The following is an 18385-nucleotide window of genomic DNA, read 5'->3' as shown; positions in this document are numbered from 1 at the left end:
AAGACAACTGAAAGAACGTACATATTGTACATACAAATCTCGTGAAGAATCGACAAGAAATTGGGAAAACAAATTTTCCCCACGTCACCAGAGAATTCTCGACGAAGCGAAAGCAGAACAAGTGTATATACATATATTTATATATATATAAATATATATATAGTATGTGTATATAAGTGCACTAGTCATTTGCCGGCATGTCATCCCACTTAAACTCATAGTCCATTCCAAATCGAAAAGCAAATTAAAACCCCCTCGCAGTCAGAAATCAATCAAAATTTGCTCGCGATGATTTAGCATGGAATTTTTGGTCGATGATGAGCGCTCACTAATTTTTCAGCTCGGGCAAATAGCGATCTCCTCCTGCGTGGGCGGACTCATCCACTGGCCAGTGGATGGCTTCTGCTTGACGACAGCATCGGAATATGTGTCAGCCGTCGTGGTATTCAAACAAAGCATGCTTTCGCCCATGCGGATTGTTGGATTGTTGAATTGTACGTAAATACATACGTGAAAACGCGTATTACGTATACGTGCGAGTGCAGCGCTTGTGCGGGCACTATTTAATTATAGGCGGGCAGATACACAAATTAAACTTTATGATGCGCAAAAACGACAGCCGGCTATTTATTGTTCGAAACCGTAAGCCGTTCACGGCTTAAATCATTTGTTTAGCACCAGAGCCGTGAGTTGCTCAATTAAATTACACCCACAAAGCTGTAATTCACTTCCATTCTAGACCGGTGACATATTTTTGAAATATATCCGCTGATGTCATTGGCAGTGCGTCATCAAAATTTAAATTCAATAACAACGGCCTAATAAATGAAGCAATTACCACAATTTTCCTACATATGCATAAACAGAACATTTTGGTTTGGTTGTCTGATTAATTGATTCATTTTAAACATGGTAACATTTTGTTTAAAAGTGTTTCTTGTTTTAAAAATCATTAGCACGATATGCTTGCCTTTTTACTTAATGTATATTAAGTAAATGTAATATTTGTATAATAAAGAATTAAAGCTAGACAATTAATAAATACAATTGGAAATTTAATAGAATTTGAAAATTCTTTTAGGTAATAAAATAATTTATGTACATATTACTGAAATGCAATATATACATATACATAATTATTTTAGGTTTTAGCGCAGAAATGGCTGTAACGATTGTCAATTCAAAATAAAAATTTGAACTACGCGCGCATAGAATCTCGATATCCGATAAGTGATGATATCGGTAGGTAGACAACCCTGCCGCCAAAAGTCCATACTGCCCTCTAGAGCTGGACAACGATCGATAGCCCTCGTGCTCGATATATCGATACTGTCGTGGTTGCTTCTCTGTATGCGTGTGTATATCTGGCATCGCAGCGAAAAAAATAATAATAATAAACAATTGCCACCAAATTGTTGATTTTGGGTATCACGTTTCAAAGCCGCGAGTTCTGAACCCCCCAAAACGACCATGTCCGCCTACTATAACCTACTACTACAAGCGGACACCTACGACGACGAGTCGATAGGCGACGAGCGTAGCGAAGAAGGTGAGTACCAGTACGCAGACAACGTTCCTGGAGGAGGCTTCACTCACGTTCCGCGTCCAACGCTCTCCTGCTCCCCCTACCACTCCCACTCCCTTCCAGACACGGACGACGCCAGCGAGACAGAGTTCCGCAGCCCCAGCCGCTACGGCATGAATGGGACCTCCAACAGCAACAACATGGGCACCAACAGCGAACTGAAGGAGCAGTAAGTAGTGGCTCATTCTTACCTCCTATCTTCGATCCATCATCATTTCTCTGCCGCAGAATGTACCAGCACAAGCTGCTCAATCTGCAGAAGCAGATTGAGGAACTGGGCCAGCTGGTGCACCCGGAGTACGTGAAGCGCGTGAAGAAGCTGGACAACCAGCTAAAAGAGCGCCGACGCATGAACGAGATCTACAAGGAGTACATGCGCGAGTGCGTCGAACGGGACTATGTGCTGGAGAAGATGGCCGCCCAGAAGGAGTACGACGAAAAGATGATGGACCTCAAAGACAACCTGATCTCGGACTTCGAGGACCGCAAGCGCCAGATCGAGAACGAGCGCTTCAGCATCGAGCTGACCAACGATTCCATGGAGATCAAGACGACGATCACGCGCAAGCTGCGTCGTCGCCCCAACGAACCGCTTCCGGTGATCGAGAAGCGCCGCAAGCCGGCCACCGGCCAGCTGCTCATCTACCAGCTGGATGACAAGGAAATCGAGTCGGACCTAAAGATCATCCAGCGCGGCAGACCGAATCCAGTTCCCCAGCAAAACGGCAGCGGCTCCTACGGCAGTGGCCCCCAGCAGCAACAATCTATGCACGTGCTGGCCGAGCCGACCTCCAACAGCGGCCTGGTGGAGACCCGCATCGAGGACAACAAGCTGCTGTACGAGCGACGATGGTTCTGCCGAGGCCAGCAGGTCTATGTGGAGGGCAAGGAGATGAGCAAGTTCGCGGCCACCATTACAGCCATTGGCAACGAGGTGGTGAGTTCAACCTTCCCCGTTTGGGGGGTCACACGTCCAGCGGGCCAGTTTCTAACCATGATTCGTTCTTGCAGGTTTGGGTGAAGCGCACCAACGAGACCAAGGTCAAAATCAACATGTCCCATCTGGCCAAGGGCAAGATCTCGATAAAGCGCCGATAGCTCCGCCGCCGGGCCGGGCGTCTCCACATCACGCCCGCCCCGTTTCCTCGGTCAAGAAACGTATTTTCATAAAATTATTGGTACAGACATAGCACTAGATTAGGTGTAAATTTTTCTAAACGCATATGCGTATTGCAAATTGTAAATAATGAAACCACAATTGTTTTGTATACAAAGCGATTTTTTTATTGTTGCAAGCGAATACTTTCCAGCGCAGTGCGTCCCAGTTGCAATGCACAACGCTTTTGCGGGGAAACGTAGGTCCATATCCAGCTTTTAGCGATGTTAAGGAAATAATAGTCTCCAGATATCTTCAGATTTATTCTACATAAAGAAATGTAGCATGCCTTACTGTTTTTCTAATTTTTTACGGAGTACATAACCTTAACTATCCAAACCAGTTTTCTACTCCGGTGTACCATGGGTTAAACCTAGAATAAAGCCATTCGGATATTGCTATAGTTCTTTTGGGCGGCCTAAATAAATAATCTAAGCGATTCGAATTCTTTATGGTCCGCGTATAGCAGCATACTTACTAGGTGGCTAGTGGGATTCAGTGCATAAAATCTTAGTTGAAAGTCACTAACTTTAAATGGGGAAGCATTTTAACTTTTAAATAAAATGAGTAGACACATAAGATTTAACTAAAACCTAACTTTGGGAACTATTGTATTTACAGAATTAGAATTAATATAGGTAAAAGTCAGCTGCAGAACAACAAAAAGATGCTCGTGAGCAAAAGAAGACTATTTAAGAAACTAGTTTACCTAACTTACTTAATTTAAATAGTTGTGAAACGAAGTTGAGCATTAAAACACGTCCCTGCACATAAGAAGACTTTTGGTTTATCGTTTAGAAAATATTTCATTTTCTTTGATGGTAAATCATTATTTTGAGCCAATTTAGTGTATGCCCTTGCAATTAATGCAGCCTTTGTTATGAGCTACTGGATACTAATGTTATTTAAATAAATAATATAAATAATAGTGTTTTGAGCCAACTGGTTTAATGCTAACTAAGTCTACTATGTTTTGGCACAGCTATAAACGAATCTGATGAATTTCTGCACATCCTTTTTACAATAAAGAGCTACAAATCGACAAATACACAAGCCACATGCAACAATCTTTAAATTGAACAAAAATCAATGCATGTATTGTATTCAAGAGCGTGGTTAAGATAAGAATTTTTACTTTCCTCTCTACAGAACCTCGCAATATAAACTGAATTATCTGCTAAATCCTACTTGTAAATCCTACCCTAAGCAGCAGTTTCAGCTTGGCCTGACATCGGAATTCCTATACCATTTAGCACGCTTGCGATCTGAATCCACGTCCGATTCACAATCACTGGACCAACTAACAAAAAAAAAAAAAAAAGAGCGCAGCACGGAATTTCACTTGCGTTTGCTTTATAATTTTGATCGTCATATCATAAAACACACACAATTTTCAGATGTTGGTTTCTTCTATTGTTAAGGGTATGGATCTTCAGTTCAACATTTTACTGAGTAATTTTTATACATTAGAAAAAAAAACTGAAGCGCCTGGGTTGTTTAGTTGCGCGATCCGCGTCCGAATCCGCCACGGAACTCGACCTCTCCGGCACCGGGTCCAACATCGCCCTTCTTGTCCACTCCGCTGCCGCCGGGAGCACGTCGGTAGGCGGAGCGATCCTCGCCGGTCTTGGTGGCGTCACCGGGTCCGCGTGGGCCGCCAACGGCGGGACGGGGACGGACGGTCTCCGAGCGGGCAGGGCGCTTCAGCGTCGAGGGCACGATCTCGGGCGGCAGGTGGAGGTAGCTGCGCAGCTCCTCGATTCCCTCGTTGGTGAGGTACCAGTAGTAGTGGCGCCAGGCGAACTGCTCCTTCACCAGTCCGCGCGAGTGGAGCGACTGCATTGCCTTGATCACGTGCAGGTTGGGGATCGACTCCAGTTCCGGGTGCTTCTGGGCATGGAAATCCTTCTTGGCCACGATCACGCCCTCCTTGAAGAGGTACTCGTAGATCGCGACACGATGGGCCTTTGGCATAAACATTCTGCACAAACAAAAAAAAAAGCAATTAGATTCGGTTCATTGCCAGGATATATCTACAGATCATCCAGCTGGTATCCAAATTCACACATTGTTTATTGAGTCTGAAAGACATGCTTCATTGTTCACATAAAAAAAATGTACACATGCATTTGGGAACAACATTGGGCACATATTTTCCCGGTGCGCCCGCGTGAAAATCTGGGTTTTCGGCGACAATTACCTGGATTGATTTGCAAACACAAAGTTACACGAACGCGAACGTATCGTAATACTCCCGCTGCAAGTAAAAAAGAGAATTGGAGGTATTTAATAGAGAGTTTTGCTTAAAAATTCGCGGAGCACACGCACTCACCGGAAACGTGAAGACGAAAAGAAAGGGAAACGGAAGGGATGACAAGAAGAAGACGGCGAGCAGTGTGGCCGGACGTTTCGATATGTGCCCGCAATCGATTGCGCCGGCAATATATCGATATATCTTAAGACATAATCCACTAGCGAATGTCGCGATTAAGTCAAGTAACTACAATTGCGTTAAACTTTGACTTACAATTTGCGTAATAACTTAAAATTGACCACGTTATGTTCGTGTTAATAGCTTGTCACGTATATTTGGGCATTCGATAGCGACAATGGTGCCGGACTTTTTAGTATCGATAAGCCTTAAGCCAAGTATTAAGTTAACACACAAACCGCATTTTGCACATGCATCTTATCGATACTTCTTTGTTGTCAATAATTTGCAATTATTTATTGCCAATAAGTAATAGTGATGGCACAGTTAAGCGTTTTTGTTAGGGTAATTCACGTTTTTCATTTAGAATTATAAAAAATTACTCATTGTGTTATATGAAAAAACAATTAAAATGCATTTTAATATATTAACTTATATTTTTTTACAACTTAAACTTTATAAGTTTTAATTAAACTTTTTTGGCGATAAAGAACATTTATATCTTTCATAATTTTCCGTCACTTTGGCTTCTATTTAATCAAGTTCTACGATTGTTTCTATAGGGAAGTCCGCTATGAAACTTATCCCGAAATGCGTTTCACTTCGCCACCAGTAATGTGAATCTAACTATAAAAAAGCTACTTTGATTCATTCTGTTCGTAAAATAGGCGAACAGACGCATTGTAAGTTGTATAAAAAAAAAAACATACAAACCCGTTCACTTTAAATTCGGAGTAAAAATTATTATTATATTATATAGTCAAAGTATTCACTATTGAATTCAAGTAAGTCATTCAAATCTCTTCAAAGATGTTTTTTTTTGTAAATTATGTAATTTATATATATATAGTAAAATGGTTGCTATATTTTTGAGTCGAACTAATAACCCGTCAGTTGACTAAGGACAATGCTAAGAAATAAAAAACTATCGGAGAAATAGTTTTCATGTCTTTATTCTTTTAAACTAAGCTTAGTGACAAAAATCTTTCTTATACTGCCCTTTTGTTAACATTATTTCTGGAGCGAGATCGCCCGCTTGGGATATTGACATATATATTTATATGTACATATTATTACACATCACATTTTGATTAGAGGGAAAACCATCAAATTACTAAAAGAAAATTATTTTTTACTGTTAATATCCGATAGTGTGTCATATAGGAAAATAAAGAAAGCTAATTTACTTATACAAGTTGTAAAAATTATCGATAATATTTCTTTGATATTAGTTTATTATCTAGCTTTGTATATAAATTCTTCTTAGGACGAAAGAAGTAAGTTTTAAAGAAAATATGTCTTACATAAACTAACATTAATAAAAAAAAGGGGTCCTTAACCTATAATTGATGTATTTGGTCATAAATAGTTTCGAGATCCTTATGCCGGAAGAGGCGATTTAATTTCCAGCGTTGGCGCAGATAGACTGCATCCCACCGGGGCCTCCGTCGACTCCTCCACAGCTGGGCGTGGTGGACAGGGCCTCTTGGCGGGAAGCAGGAGGCCTTCCAAATTTCCAAACGGCGCCTCGATCAGAATGTACACAGCGAAGGCGAGGAGCATGGTGAAGCCAAAGTCGCCCCAGAAGCGAAGCATCTGCAAGGATTCCCAGTTAGTGTTTCGAACTACCACCAACGCATATGGGGCTCTGAACTTACCACTTGGTAATCACTGAAGTAGGTGTTGGTGCGCGTTATGCCGGCGTTGAGGCTCTCCATGAACATGTGAAAGATGTAGGCGGAGTAGGATAGCTTGGACAGCGGCTGCCACAGGGGAGAGGAGAGGAAGCTGTTGGCCAGTCCTCCGTAGCCGTGCATGCAGGCGAAGACCACCCAGCAGAGACCGAGGGGCCAGGCGATCCGGGTGAAGGTCAGATAGAAGGCCTCCTCCAGAATGGGTGGTATCTCCGCATCCAAGGCATACCCGTAGACGGCATACAAGCAGCTGAAGAGCAGCGCCAGGCTGGTCAGCCAACCCAGGACGACCGCGATGGGGCTGAGCTTGAAGGACTTTCCGCGGTTCACGTGCAGAAAGTATCCGAACAGAATGCCAATCAGATACGGGGACGCCCTGGTGTGTGTGGAGAAGTATATCTTTCTCATTGCCCCCTGGCTGGCCGCCATGCTGCAGAAGAAGAAGTTGGGCAAGGGTATGTTAGGTACGATCATATCCATGTCCATATTCATTCATATCTATCAGCACTTACAGAGAAACGTCTCCGATCACCATGATGCTGAAGAGACAAGCGGCAAGGAGCAGCATGGCGACCAGAATCCCGGCGGCCGCCCTCTTTCCCCACTTGTACAGGCAGATCAGGAGTACGGGTGCAATGATGTAGAGCTGCATGTCCACGCCCAGGTACCAGGAATGGCTTAGGCACTGTTGGGCGAAGTTCGGGGTGTGATAAGCAACGGAATGCCAGTTAGAATGGAGTGGGGTAACCTACGATATCATCGGTGGCATAGTTCTGCACGTACAAGAGGGTCCAGTACCAGGTGTCCTTGCACCTGGTGTAGTCATCGAAGTTCACCTTCCCGTACAGTGGGCCATCGCCCATCCGGGGCAGAATCGACATGTAGACGATGATAGCCAAGGCCAGGACGGGAGTGAGGCGCAGATAGCGATGCAGACACATCAGGGATACATTCAGCTTTCCCTTGGTTCTGCAAATGGGTCAATGGGAATTAATAATCTCCTCCTTGCTTGAATCCAAAGAGTCCTACCTTTCCATTGCTCTTAGAGCGATGACCACCATCAGGAGGCCACTCAAAAAGAAGAACGTGTCCACCGAGTATGCTGCATGTTGCAATAGCATACTGTACGGCGATCTGCTCCACTGCATCGCGAAAGTACATCATTACATCATGGATTCAGTGAGTTGGGAATGTTGGGTGAGCTTACCGTGTCCAGTTTGACAAAGTTTATGTTGGGGCCAAAGATAGATACGAGGTATATGTGGCCATAGACGACCCACATGAAGGACAGTACCCGAATGCCATGGAGGCAGTCGATCACATTGGGATTGCTCCTGGGTTGCACCAACCTGAAGAGAACCCGGCAGTTGGCGCGCGCGGAGAAAGCTCTAATCCACTTATTTAGCGGTTCTGCCGAAAAGTATATCACATTAAGATCTGGAAGAGATTCACATGTAGCTTTGGCAATACTCACGGTCATCCTGGCAGACCAAGTAGTCGCAGACAGTGGCCAGCACCATGAGGACGCACAGTATCGATAGCACGACTCTAAGGAAATTTAGCATGATGTCAGTACCATAACATTCCCATAATCCTCTCAAGAACACTCACATTGTGAAGATGGTTAGAGCATCGTAGGGTTCCCGATCGGCAGTCTTGCAGCTGCTCTCACTCACCAGAGTCACTTCTGGATTCAGCTCAATGCTCAGGAGGTTCTGCAGCAATCTTCGGAGCATCGTGTCCATGTGGGCGGCGGAGCAGGAGGCGGGAAAGCACACCGCTGTCTTGAGTGCCAGATAGGTGGAGATACTAGGTGCCAGCTGAAGCTTGCTGAGGCAGTACTTGCCCTGGATGTTGTGTGTGGCGGTCACAGCGTGATCTATGCCCAAGCACTCGTCAAAGTTGCCCAGATCGATCAGATTGCCGTACAGGATACCCGAAGGAAAAGTGCCCCAGGAGTCAATCACTGCAAACGATGGGAATCGTAATCCTATCCTATTTTTCCGTATCGACTATGAACTTACTTCTTAGGGCCCACAATTTTCTGTTGGACACATCTATCGCCAGGGTCTGCAGATCTGCCAGGCACCTCAAGTCGTCGGTAGTGGGTAGTCGCATCTCCTTATCCCCGTACAGATCCTGTGCCAGATCGGACATCGTTATGTTCTGGTACTGGGCGAAGAACTCCACTGCAAGGCGTCTGAGCCCGGAAATTGTGTAGTAGGATTGTGACTGCAACTCTGGATTGCCTACGTCCAAGGAGGAGTTCTTTGGAAGCTCCACACGTAGACTGGCACTGGTCAGTGCCAAGGACAAGACCAGGAGCGAAAGGATTGGCCCTGTGGCGACCATGTTGATGGGTTGGTAGTAGCGCTTTGGTTGCGGCAGCACTTCGGACGATCTTATATATACGAGGTCGGGAATTCGATAAGAGAAGGGCTTCAGTAGAGTTATCATGGGAACTGGGTGAACCTAGTTATCGTTCCATAATCTTGTTCACGACCAGTCCCAAAATGTTTCTTTGTGCAACTGCCCCAATCATTGCCATGGTCAGCAGCTGGTTTTGGGAATGTCCCCACTACGAGCAAAGTCCGCGCTGCTCAAAAATTATCTTCGAATAGTAACCACCGACTGGATCAGAATTACCCGCCGATTATTCCAAGCCCAATAAAACAGTCTAGACGACGCGGGACGCTTCTGTGCAAATTGTTTGGACGAAAACACTTTTCAAGTGCTGTTTTGGCGGCACTGGAAAGTCACTAATTTGTGGGCTATCGCTTGGAAACGATCGATTAAGATCCTTTCAATCCAACTTCCAGATTGTGATCCAATTAATATTACAATCTCCCTATAATCGTTGCCAACTAAGAAACTGAGTTAACCCGGCTAAGAGCATTTGGCTAAGTATTCGGTAATTTAGCTCATTATGGCGAAATATAATATTTAAGTGGATTTCAAGGAAAGCGAATAGCAACCTTTCTGACTTTGACCAAAAGTGATTATCTAAACAGATTTGGGCACTGGAAATGTGCTAATCAAACCAAAGGATTCTTGTCGGAACTGAAGGTCGTACAAAAAAAAACGTTGGTAAAAGTAGAAAAACGAAAAAATATCTTTAATCTGGTGACTAGACATTCATACAACCGTTACTTTGCTAAAAATAATGATTCTCTGTATAACTTAATAGGCTGCTTAATTAAAGACTCTGTTTCAAGATCATAAATGTTTCGTCCTTATAATCTAGAATAAGATATAATATCGAATGAAAACCGAGATGGGTTGTGCTCAGCGTTCTCAGTGGCATCAATCATTCGCATGAGAAGATCATTCAATCATTCTCGATTTCGAGACGAAAACGATCTTAATGTTGATATTTTCAGATTTTAGCAGTTTAATAATACCATATACCCCCATTTCTTATGAGACACAGATACAATAATTCTGGCAGATATATTTTTAGTCACTTAACTATTTATAATGCTTCCCGTTGCTCGTAGAAAAGTTGAAAAGTATGAAACTGAATATTTGAAAAGTGTAGGCGTTGCAGTTGTGGGCGTGGACCACACCACGCCCACTAATTAAATTGAACTAACCTAACCGCGGTAGAGAGCAATCTCAAAAAGATTCAATTCTTTCCACTGATTTTCACATCTTCATTCCACTAGCTGAGCAAGGGGTATCTGATAGTGTTCACACATGAACATGACATTCTATACAAGATAATAAACAATGATTAATAGATTAAAAAATAACAATTGTAATTTGTAACACCAAATTATGTGGACATTTCGAAACACTCAATAGAAACTCCTGTGAGCAGTTGTAGCATATTTTAGAGATCTGTGCTATTTATAGAACTCCCAAAATTTTAGAACTCATGCTAGCTATTTAAGCTAGTGCTTCAGTTTGAAATTACAACCCAGCAAATGTAGACGTCTTTGATTTAGATAGTTCCAACAGATAGTCGAGATGTCCTTGTTCCTCTTGTTTTCAAATTAGCCATGGGAATTTCCCATCTAATCTTGCAGACGCTTCTTGCACTTCTATAGAAGGCTCGTTAAGCGGAAACTTTGATTATCTGGTTTATATGAGTATATGTGAAAATAGCCGAGCATGACAAAAGCACTTCCCCGAATAATCAGCACGAATCGTTTAAGCGGAATCGCTTGGCCACTGATAACTGATAAGGTGCGAATAACAACGTTATTCGGGGGCAGTACAGACCAATTCGATGCTCCCAACGCGATGCCAATCAAGTCGGACGGCCTTCTCCGAATTACTCATTGATAGGACCAGACACATTTGGCTCAAAAGCGCCTCAAGTGCCCGTGCGAGTCACCTAATACCTTATAATGCGACAGAGCGCAGATCTGACTGCGTGGACACAAGTGCTGCTTATAACTCAGCTGGAACCCATTAGGCTGCTATCACTAAGTGTGCGGGTTATTCAAAACCGTTTAGGCACTCTATTTTTCAACGCAAGTTTCTATTCTTGGGGTCGCTGATCCTTATCCTTCCAAGCGATCGGATATATGTAAATCCTTGTATTTAAACAATGAATTGCATGAAGTGTTTATGGTTAATCAGGATATAAGTTATAAACAATAAAACGATTAACAGTACTAACGATTTGCAATGCGTAAGTACAATGTTCATCTTTGTAGGCATAAATTATAACTTTTAGTAAAGCTAGTAAAGTATCGAAAAGCCCATTCTCAACAAATTCGATTTGATTGCTTCGATCTCAAGATCTAGCCAAGATCGAAAATATCGACTGTGATATCGATTTCGTCTCGAAATCGAGAAGGTTTCTTCTCATGAGAATTGTATGTACAATTATTCTGATTGTAATAACTTTAAAAACCTATGACATGTATGTTTATATCTTATGAAATTGATTCAAGTAAGTGACAGGCATGTAGATTGTGCTCGGATTAATCAGCACCATAAGTTACTACCCAAAGGAGTCCATAGATAAGAATTGATTATCAGCACTGTACGTGTGGGGCGCATTCTAAAACACTTGGAGTTCCAAAGTTTTGGTTATAGATTAGTCGTGGAATGACGGACCGCGAAGGTCCGCGAAGATACGTTCGATTAATCGAATCACCCTCTCATACAAATATAAGCCCCCAAAGCGGTGGCCAACCGATCACATTCATTTCGTCGCCAGACAGAGCAACATGGCTGGGTTGGCGGTAATCCTGGGACTGGGCCTTCTGGCTTTGGTCAGTGTTAATGCTGAAATGACCAACATATTTGCCATGACCAATACGAAGCTGCTCACCGAGCACTTTGCTGGTGGGGATCATTACTCGAGTGTTTTCAACACCAGACGCTTGTCAGTGGAGTTCTTTGAGCACTACTCCAATGTGACTCTAGAGGATCTCACGGCGAACTCGAGGCTCCCCTCGTTGCAGGATCTGGAGTGCCTGACGGATCTGGCCCTCCTGTCCAAGGAGCTTTCGTCCTCCAAGTTCTGGGCCCTGAAGAGTGAGTGCTAGGCTTGCGTACCCAAGGTACTCTCTGACCCATGCCTTTCGATTCCATTGCAGTGATTGACTCCTGGGGCCTGCTGCCTTCGGGAATGCTGGTGGGCAACTTCTGGAACTTGGGCAACTTCGACGAGTGCATTGCAATAGACCATGCTGTGACCAGCAGTCACAGCATCAAGGGCAAGTACTGCATCTCCAAGGTGGCACCAGCTCCAACTGCGCTGCCCATATTAGCGCTCAAGTCAGCTGTCTGCTTTCCGGCCTCCTGTTCCGCCGCCAACATGGACACTATGCTCCGCAGGCTCTTCCAGCAGCTGCTCAGCGTGGAGATTGGTCCAGATGTGACGATCGTGGCAGAGGAGACGTGCCAGACTGCAGTGAAGAAGCCGTACGATGGCCTCGCCATATTCACCATGTGAGTAGAGATCACAATGAATGCGTTGGTGTGAGATTTGGTTAACTCGTAAGCTTCCAGAGTGATCGTATCGATTTTGGGTGCTTTAGTGGGTTCCTGCACTATCTTCGACTATTTCGTTTGCAAGGATGCGAGTGAGTTCTTCTCGAATGCGATCCTTGAACCCGAAGTAATCATCTGTGCTTGCAGAAACCATCCATCCAGTGGTGAAAGCCTTCTCGGCACGAGCAAACTCGCGTGCCCTATTTCGCATTGTGGACACCAAGGCGAATCCCAACGTCATCGATTGTCTTCACGGGATCCGCTGCCTGTCCTTCATCTGGGTGGTCTACGGTCATGAGTACATGGTGATTGCCACGTCGCCCAACATTAATATGGGTTACCTTCTGACGGTAAGTTGGAGTTTTGAGGAGTTTTAAAACTGGAAGTTCTATATTAATACCCACTATTTAGTGGCTCAACTCCTTCTACAGTCTGTTTGTAAAACACGCGGTCTATGCTGTGGACTCATTTTTTTTCCTGAGCGGTCTGTTGCTCGTGGTGATTGCCCTGCGATCATTGGAAAGGTGAGTTGTGGCCTATCCCCATCATTTGCATTACTCCACTTACCTTGTTGGTGCTCCGTCCAGAACCAAGGGCAAGCTCAATATACCCCTGATGTATCTGCATCGGTATCTGCGACTCACCCCCATCCTGGCCATTGCCATACTCTTCTACGTGAAGATCCTGCCGCTGTGGGGAAGCGGGCCACTTAAGGGATCGATAGGCTTTGATGACTACTCGGCGTGCGAGAGCACCTGGTACTGGACACTCCTCTATGTGCAGAACTATGCGACTGACAGCCTGGTAGGCTCCTCCGATCCGACATCTTGTATCACCATCTTATATCATCTTATATATTTCTCGCAGTGCCTAAGTCATTCCTGGTACCTGGCGGTGGACATGCAGCTGTACATCTTTGCACCCTTCCTCCTGATCTGCCTGTACAAGTGGGGAAAGAAGGCGGCCGCCGGAATCTTTGTTCTGATGCTCCTTCTGGCCGGCTGCCTCTTCAGCATCATGGTCATCAATAATTTATCGCTGTAAGTGGGTGTTAGGGATACCCATGTAGTTAGTCGGACTAATAGCTTCTCTTATTTGCAGCGGAAGCGGCGGTGATTCGATGAGGAGGCTCTACTACGCCACACAGACTCGTGCCTCTCCCTACCTCATAGGCATCCTGTTCGGCTACTTCCTTCACATCAACCGGGGCAAGGAGTTCAAGCTGAATCCCCTGGCTGTGCTCCTGGGATGGCTGATTGCGTTGTCACTGCTAGCCAGCTGCCTGTTTGCGGTCTATGGTCAGAACACGTTGCCCATTGTGGAGGAGGCCTTCTACGTAAGCCTAACCAGGATCGCCTGGCCGCTCGGTCTCTGCTGGGTGGTCTTCGCCTGCATGCACGGCTACGGAGGACTGGCCAACAGCTTCCTCTCCTCTCCCCTGTGGCAGCCGCTGTCCAGGCTATCCTACTCCGCCTACATCTTCCACATGTTCATCGAGAGCTTCAACGGTGGAATCACGCACACTAGTACCTACTTCAGTGACTATCAAGTGGTAGGTGCCATGTTCTGGTAGCCATTGTTGAATCCATTCTAAGAATCCCCCTTTCTCCAGATGCTTCGATTCTGGTCGGACTTTGGCTTCACCATTCTGTTCTCGTACCTCATGCATATCCTGATCGAAGCGCCCTTCGCCGCTCTGGAAAGCCTTTTGCTGCCCGCAAAGAGGCCAAGTTCCAAGCCAGCCGCGCTGGTGGAGCCCAGGATGCCGGAGGTGAAGGCAACAGTCGAAGAATCTCCGGTAGAGGAGCCTGCGCAAGCGACATCCACGATACCCGACGAAGTAAGTTATAATAACTTTTAAAATATATGATTTTCGTTTCGTTACCTAATGATTAAAACTGTGTTCTATATTCATTGTAAAGTAAGCGTTTCCGATTCCAAACCGATTCTTGATCAAAATCACTAGACGATTTGATATATTTATGTCCATCTGTCCGTCCGTATAAACTATATAAGCTATAAAGTTCGATTCAGAATGCAGATACGCCTAAACTTTTTTTGAATTTTTTATTTTATTATTTGTCTGCGATTGGGAAACATCATTCTTTCCAAGGCCTCCAGAGGCGCCTCAATTAAAACGTAGAGCACGTAGGTCACCAGCAGGGTGAAGCCAAAGGTGGACCAGAAGTTGAGCATCTGTGGAGTGGGAAGTGAAGCGATCAAGTCCAACAGGAATTTCGAGTGACCCTGCCTGCCGCACAGTTACCATTTGATAGTTGGAGAAGTACGTATTGGTCTGAACGCTTCTGTTGGCGACTTCCATGACGAAGATGTGCCACATGTAGGCGCCGTAGGAGAGCTTGGACAGCGGCTGCCAAAGTGGTGAGGAGAGGAAGCTGTTGGCCAGACTTCCATAGCCCTGCATGCACGCAAAGACCACCCAGCAGAGACCGAGGGGCCAGGCGATCCGGACCAGTGTGTAGTAGAGGGCTCCTTCCAATATCGTGGGCGATTTGCCCAGCAGCTTCGAGTACGGATACAAGGCGAAGATCGAAGTGAAGAGCAGGGCCAGGCTGAGCAGCCAGCCTGCCCAGACAGCCAGGGGGCTGAGCTTGAATCTCCGGCCGCGGATAAGATGCAGAACATCACAGTGAAGTCATTCACCATTATGGTGGAAAACAGGCAGGCCGAGAGCAACAAAGTGACCACCAGGATACCACCGGCCGCCTTCTTGCCCCACTTGTAGAGGGCGATCAGCAGGATCGGGGACGGAGGTACAGTTGCATGTCCACCGCCAAGTACCAGGTATGCGGCACGCACTGAGGAGCAATATTCAATCCATAGTTAGATAGTTACAACTAATGGATACTCTTCACTGCAATGGCAATGGTACCACCGAACTTACATAGATGGCGCCAACGAACAACTCAAGTGATGCAGGCGCCATCTATCGGAGTGACCTTCTATTCGCTAACTTCTAAGGCAATATACACCATCGAGATCTTGGCGTTGATACAGAGCCATGCTGATACGGACGGACTAGATTGGCTTGTCTACTTCTACTGATCAACTTGGACTTTCAACTCACCACATCGGAAGTTGCGTAGTTCTGCACGTAGAGAAGGGTCCAATACCAGGTCTTCTTGCACGCGGAGTATTCGAAGAAGCCGATGTCATCATACATTGGACCGTCGGCGAAGAGGGGTATCATCTTGTAGAAAAACAGTATGGCAAGGGCCACGACCGGGGTAAGGCGCAGATATCGGTGCAGATACATCAGCGGCACATTCAGCTTTCCCTTGTTCCTGGAGGCATGGAGAACGTTAGCCTGCTCACAGATCGATTCCCGTACAAGTTGACTCACTTTTCCATGCTTCGCAGGCCAATTGAAACCAGCAGCAAGCCAGCGATGAAGAAGAACGTGTCCACCGACAAGGTGCCGTAGAGTATGAAGCTCGAGAAGAGCTGCGACGCCCATATCAGGTTGTCCACTGGATTCATGGAAGGACCCTTCATGTTGCCAATGTACTCATGGCTGAAGAACACCCAGATCAGGGACATGCACCGCATGCCATTGAGGCAGTGGATCACATTCGGATTCGCCGAGTTCTCCACGATGGTGAACAGCGAGCGCGAAGTGGCACGGGCTGAGAAGGCCCTGATGGGACGGGGCAGCTTTTCTGCGGGTAGACATAGAAACATAGTACATATCTATATAGGCTGTAATCCGATTGAAGCCAGCTCTACTTACCCTGCTCCGGGCACAAGAAGTAGTCGTAGAGGGTGCACAGGATCACCGTGGCGCCGAATACGGACAGTAGAACGCTGATGGGAGTCAGTTAGTATGGATAGATCAGCTGGGATGTGTCATGGCACTACTCACACTGTGAATATGGTGAGCCCATCCCAGGGTGCTTTATCCTTGGTTCGGCACGATGACTTGCTGATGGAAAACAAGTTGGTCACATCACTGACGCCAAGCAGCCGCTTGAGCAGTTGCTTTAGGTACAGCTCCATGTTGCTCGCCGAGCAGGAGGAGGGCAGGCACACAGTTCTTATGCTGATCTCCTTCAGCAGCTCCGAATTGAAGCCCAACCACTTGGCGACCGGCAGCTCCATGAATCAGTACTTTCCCTGGATGTCCTGCGATGAGGTGAGCAATCCGCCCTCGGACATGCACTCCCTGTAGTTGCCCATGTCGACGCGGTCCCATGACTGTGGTATTCATACGAAATGTTCGCCAAATTGTTGGTCAGTTAGTTGTCTGTCGCTGCCATTCCGACATTCGAAGTCAAGCGCTTTTCGGGACAGTTTTAGATTTTGACATGCAATACTTACATCTCGATATCCTGTGGTTTTCCCAGCTTTTGCTGAGAAATGGAAATTCGAACGAGTTTTCACTTTCGTCTAGGTGCCCAGCCAAAAGTGGAGGGGTGTGGCACGGACTGGTTTTCGCATGAGTTTTGGACCAGATTCGCATTTCTTGGTTATGCAACAGCCACACATCAAGGTTACAGCGAGAAGGAACGCCCAAGGCAACGAACCGACTAACAGATACCCAGCACTGTGAGTGAGTGCTTTGAATGGTGGTGAGTGCCATATGTAAGAACTTCTATACATGTAAGAAGTAGATCATAAGAGCTTAAACTATGACTTAAACTAGATTATGCTTAGCTGCCACTAAGAACTCATTTGTGATGATTGCTTATTTGGAAAGACCTGAACAACCGGTACAGCAGTCCAAATCTAATTTACATGCAGAACTCAGGCCGCAAGAGTCAAAACTTTGGTCAAAACTTTCGGAAAATCGAAGGTCCAAACTGGTTTTTCCCCCAATTCGATGCGAATTGCAAACGAGAGGTAACCATTGTCCAGTTGCGCCAATGCTTGAAAAACCAAAAGCTGTTAATTACTCTGGAAATGATTAAATATATATCTTGAAAATCAAATGCAACAGCCGCAGCCAGACCGAAATTGAAATTCATATTATTATGAGAGCAAATCGTGACAGCCCCCCTATTTTCGGCACAGTGGTACAAACTTGGCCAATAAGTCAACGTATATGTATTTTACCCATTAGTAAGCACACTTCGTGGAATCTGAAGACACCTGGAATAGTCTGATAACCCTAATTGTTCCATGAACTGTTTTGAGGAATGAGATCTGACACAAGTTCAAGTGAAATTTGTAGTAGTTATACGCGGCATGCGGTATATGACCATATATGACCACTTGAGTTTACAATTTACAACCACCAATCTATGAATGATTTTCCTATCTTATGGGAATCTTATCAGTGGATTATTGATATATGTTAGGGTTTAACAACATGTAGATTCGTACTTGGCATAGAACGAGCTAAATGGTATCAAGTATCTAGATGAGTTTACGGATAGTTCCCCTATGTTGGGGATAGCTCTATATGGTATATGATATATGGTATATGGTATATGGTATATGGTATATGGTATATGGTATATGGAGTTCCTGCCCCACGGTGCGTGTTGTTTAGCCTCTTAAAATGCACTGGCCGCTAAGCATTATGCATAGTTCGAGCTGCACTTACG

The 18385-nt window shown here is 45.2% G+C and overlaps 5 protein-coding genes across 6 annotated transcripts; 2 read left to right on the top strand and 3 right to left on the bottom strand.

Moving 5' to 3' along the window:
* The first annotated feature begins 1327 nt into the window (after positions 1–1327).
* Positions 1328–3320, top strand: LOC6615015 (sin3 histone deacetylase corepressor complex component SDS3). Its single transcript, XM_002039396.2, has 4 exons — positions 1328–1549; positions 1649–1754; positions 1814–2522; positions 2597–3320. Exons 1-4 carry the CDS (start codon positions 1471–1473, stop codon positions 2681–2683), a joined length of 981 nt encoding a protein of 326 aa, XP_002039432.1. The 5' UTR covers positions 1328–1470; the 3' UTR covers positions 2684–3320.
* Positions 3321–4131: 811 nt separating this feature from the next.
* LOC6615014 (40S ribosomal protein S10b) lies at positions 4132–5121 on the bottom strand. Its single transcript, XM_002039395.2, has 3 exons — positions 5074–5121; positions 4942–4998; positions 4132–4722 (listed from the first exon to the last, which is right to left on the bottom strand). Exon 3 carries the CDS (start codon positions 4719–4721, stop codon positions 4239–4241), a length of 483 nt encoding a protein of 160 aa, XP_002039431.1. The 5' UTR covers position 4722; positions 4942–4998; positions 5074–5121; the 3' UTR covers positions 4132–4238.
* A 1256-nt stretch (positions 5122–6377) lies between these two features.
* Positions 6378–9248, bottom strand: LOC6615013 (nose resistant to fluoxetine protein 6). The gene is made up of 9 exons (XM_002039394.2): positions 8891–9248; positions 8478–8832; positions 8341–8414; positions 8074–8276; positions 7896–8008; positions 7619–7835; positions 7379–7551; positions 6831–7296; positions 6378–6768 (listed from the first exon to the last, which is right to left on the bottom strand). Exons 1-9 carry the CDS (start codon positions 9216–9218, stop codon positions 6553–6555), a joined length of 2145 nt encoding a protein of 714 aa, XP_002039430.2. The 5' UTR covers positions 9219–9248; the 3' UTR covers positions 6378–6552.
* A 2724-nt stretch (positions 9249–11972) lies between these two features.
* On the top strand, positions 11973–17975 carry LOC6615012 (nose resistant to fluoxetine protein 6). 2 transcript variants are annotated; one of them, XM_032726793.1, is made up of 10 exons: positions 11974–12359; positions 12422–12776; positions 12837–12910; positions 12966–13168; positions 13230–13342; positions 13406–13622; positions 13686–13858; positions 13920–14370; positions 14431–14658; positions 14741–17975. In XM_032726793.1, exons 1-10 carry the CDS (start codon positions 12050–12052, stop codon positions 14741–14743), a joined length of 2127 nt encoding a protein of 708 aa, XP_032582684.1. In that variant the 5' UTR covers positions 11974–12049; the 3' UTR covers positions 14744–17975. The 2 variants fall into 2 exon arrangements, with proteins under 2 accessions (XP_002039429.1, XP_032582684.1); XM_002039393.2 differs by having other exon boundaries at positions 11973–12359; positions 14431–14874.
* LOC6615011 (nose resistant to fluoxetine protein 6) lies at positions 14904–17418 on the bottom strand (the record flags this gene model as incomplete). Its single annotated transcript, XM_032725147.1, is given in 9 exon segments — positions 14904–15014; positions 15085–15458; positions 15461–15589; positions 15592–15637; positions 15907–16123; positions 16183–16498; positions 16570–16643; positions 16702–17033; positions 17371–17418. Coding segments are annotated over 9 exon segments (1647 nt in total), but the record flags the coding sequence as incomplete, so codon positions are not given.
* Positions 17976–18385: the final 410 nt, after the last annotated feature.

The sequence above is a fragment of the Drosophila sechellia genome, chromosome X (assembly GCF_004382195.2).
Source record: "Drosophila sechellia strain sech25 chromosome X, ASM438219v1, whole genome shotgun sequence".
NCBI lineage: Eukaryota > Metazoa > Arthropoda > Insecta > Diptera > Drosophilidae > Drosophila > Drosophila sechellia.
Note: the sequence above shows the minus strand (reverse complement) of the source record. Positions and strands in the feature narration are given on the sequence as shown.

Bases quoted from the DNA above. Each gene is read 5' to 3' on its own strand.
- LOC6615015 (XM_002039396.2), top strand. From the start codon at position 1,471: ATGTCCGCCTACTATAACCTACTACTACAAGCGGACACCTACGACGAC. The intron at 1,550-1,648 runs GTGAGTACCAGT...ACTCCCTTCCAG, and splicing joins CGACGAGCGTAGCGAAGAAG to ACACGGACGACGCCAGCGAG. The intron at 2,523-2,596 runs GTGAGTTCAACC...TCGTTCTTGCAG, and splicing joins CAGCCATTGGCAACGAGGTG to GTTTGGGTGAAGCGCACCAA.
- LOC6615014 (XM_002039395.2), bottom strand. From the start codon at position 4,721: ATGTTTATGCCAAAGGCCCATCGTGTCGCGATCTACGAGTACCTCTTC.
- LOC6615013 (XM_002039394.2), bottom strand. From the start codon at position 9,218: ATGGTCGCCACAGGGCCAATCCTTTCGCTCCTGGTCTTGTCCTTGGCA. The intron at 8,833-8,890 runs GTAAGTTCATAG...CATCGTTTGCAG, and splicing joins AAAATTGTGGGCCCTAAGAA to TGATTGACTCCTGGGGCACT. The intron at 6,769-6,830 runs GTAAGTTCAGAG...GAATCCTTGCAG, and splicing joins ACTTCAGTGATTACCAAGTG to ATGCTTCGCTTCTGGGGCGA.
- LOC6615012 (XM_002039393.2), top strand. From the start codon at position 12,050: ATGGCTGGGTTGGCGGTAATCCTGGGACTGGGCCTTCTGGCTTTGGTC. The intron at 12,777-12,836 runs GTGAGTAGAGAT...GTAAGCTTCCAG, and splicing joins GGCCTCGCCATATTCACCAT to AGTGATCGTATCGATTTTGG. The intron at 13,169-13,229 runs GTAAGTTGGAGT...CCCACTATTTAG, and splicing joins ATATGGGTTACCTTCTGACG to TGGCTCAACTCCTTCTACAG.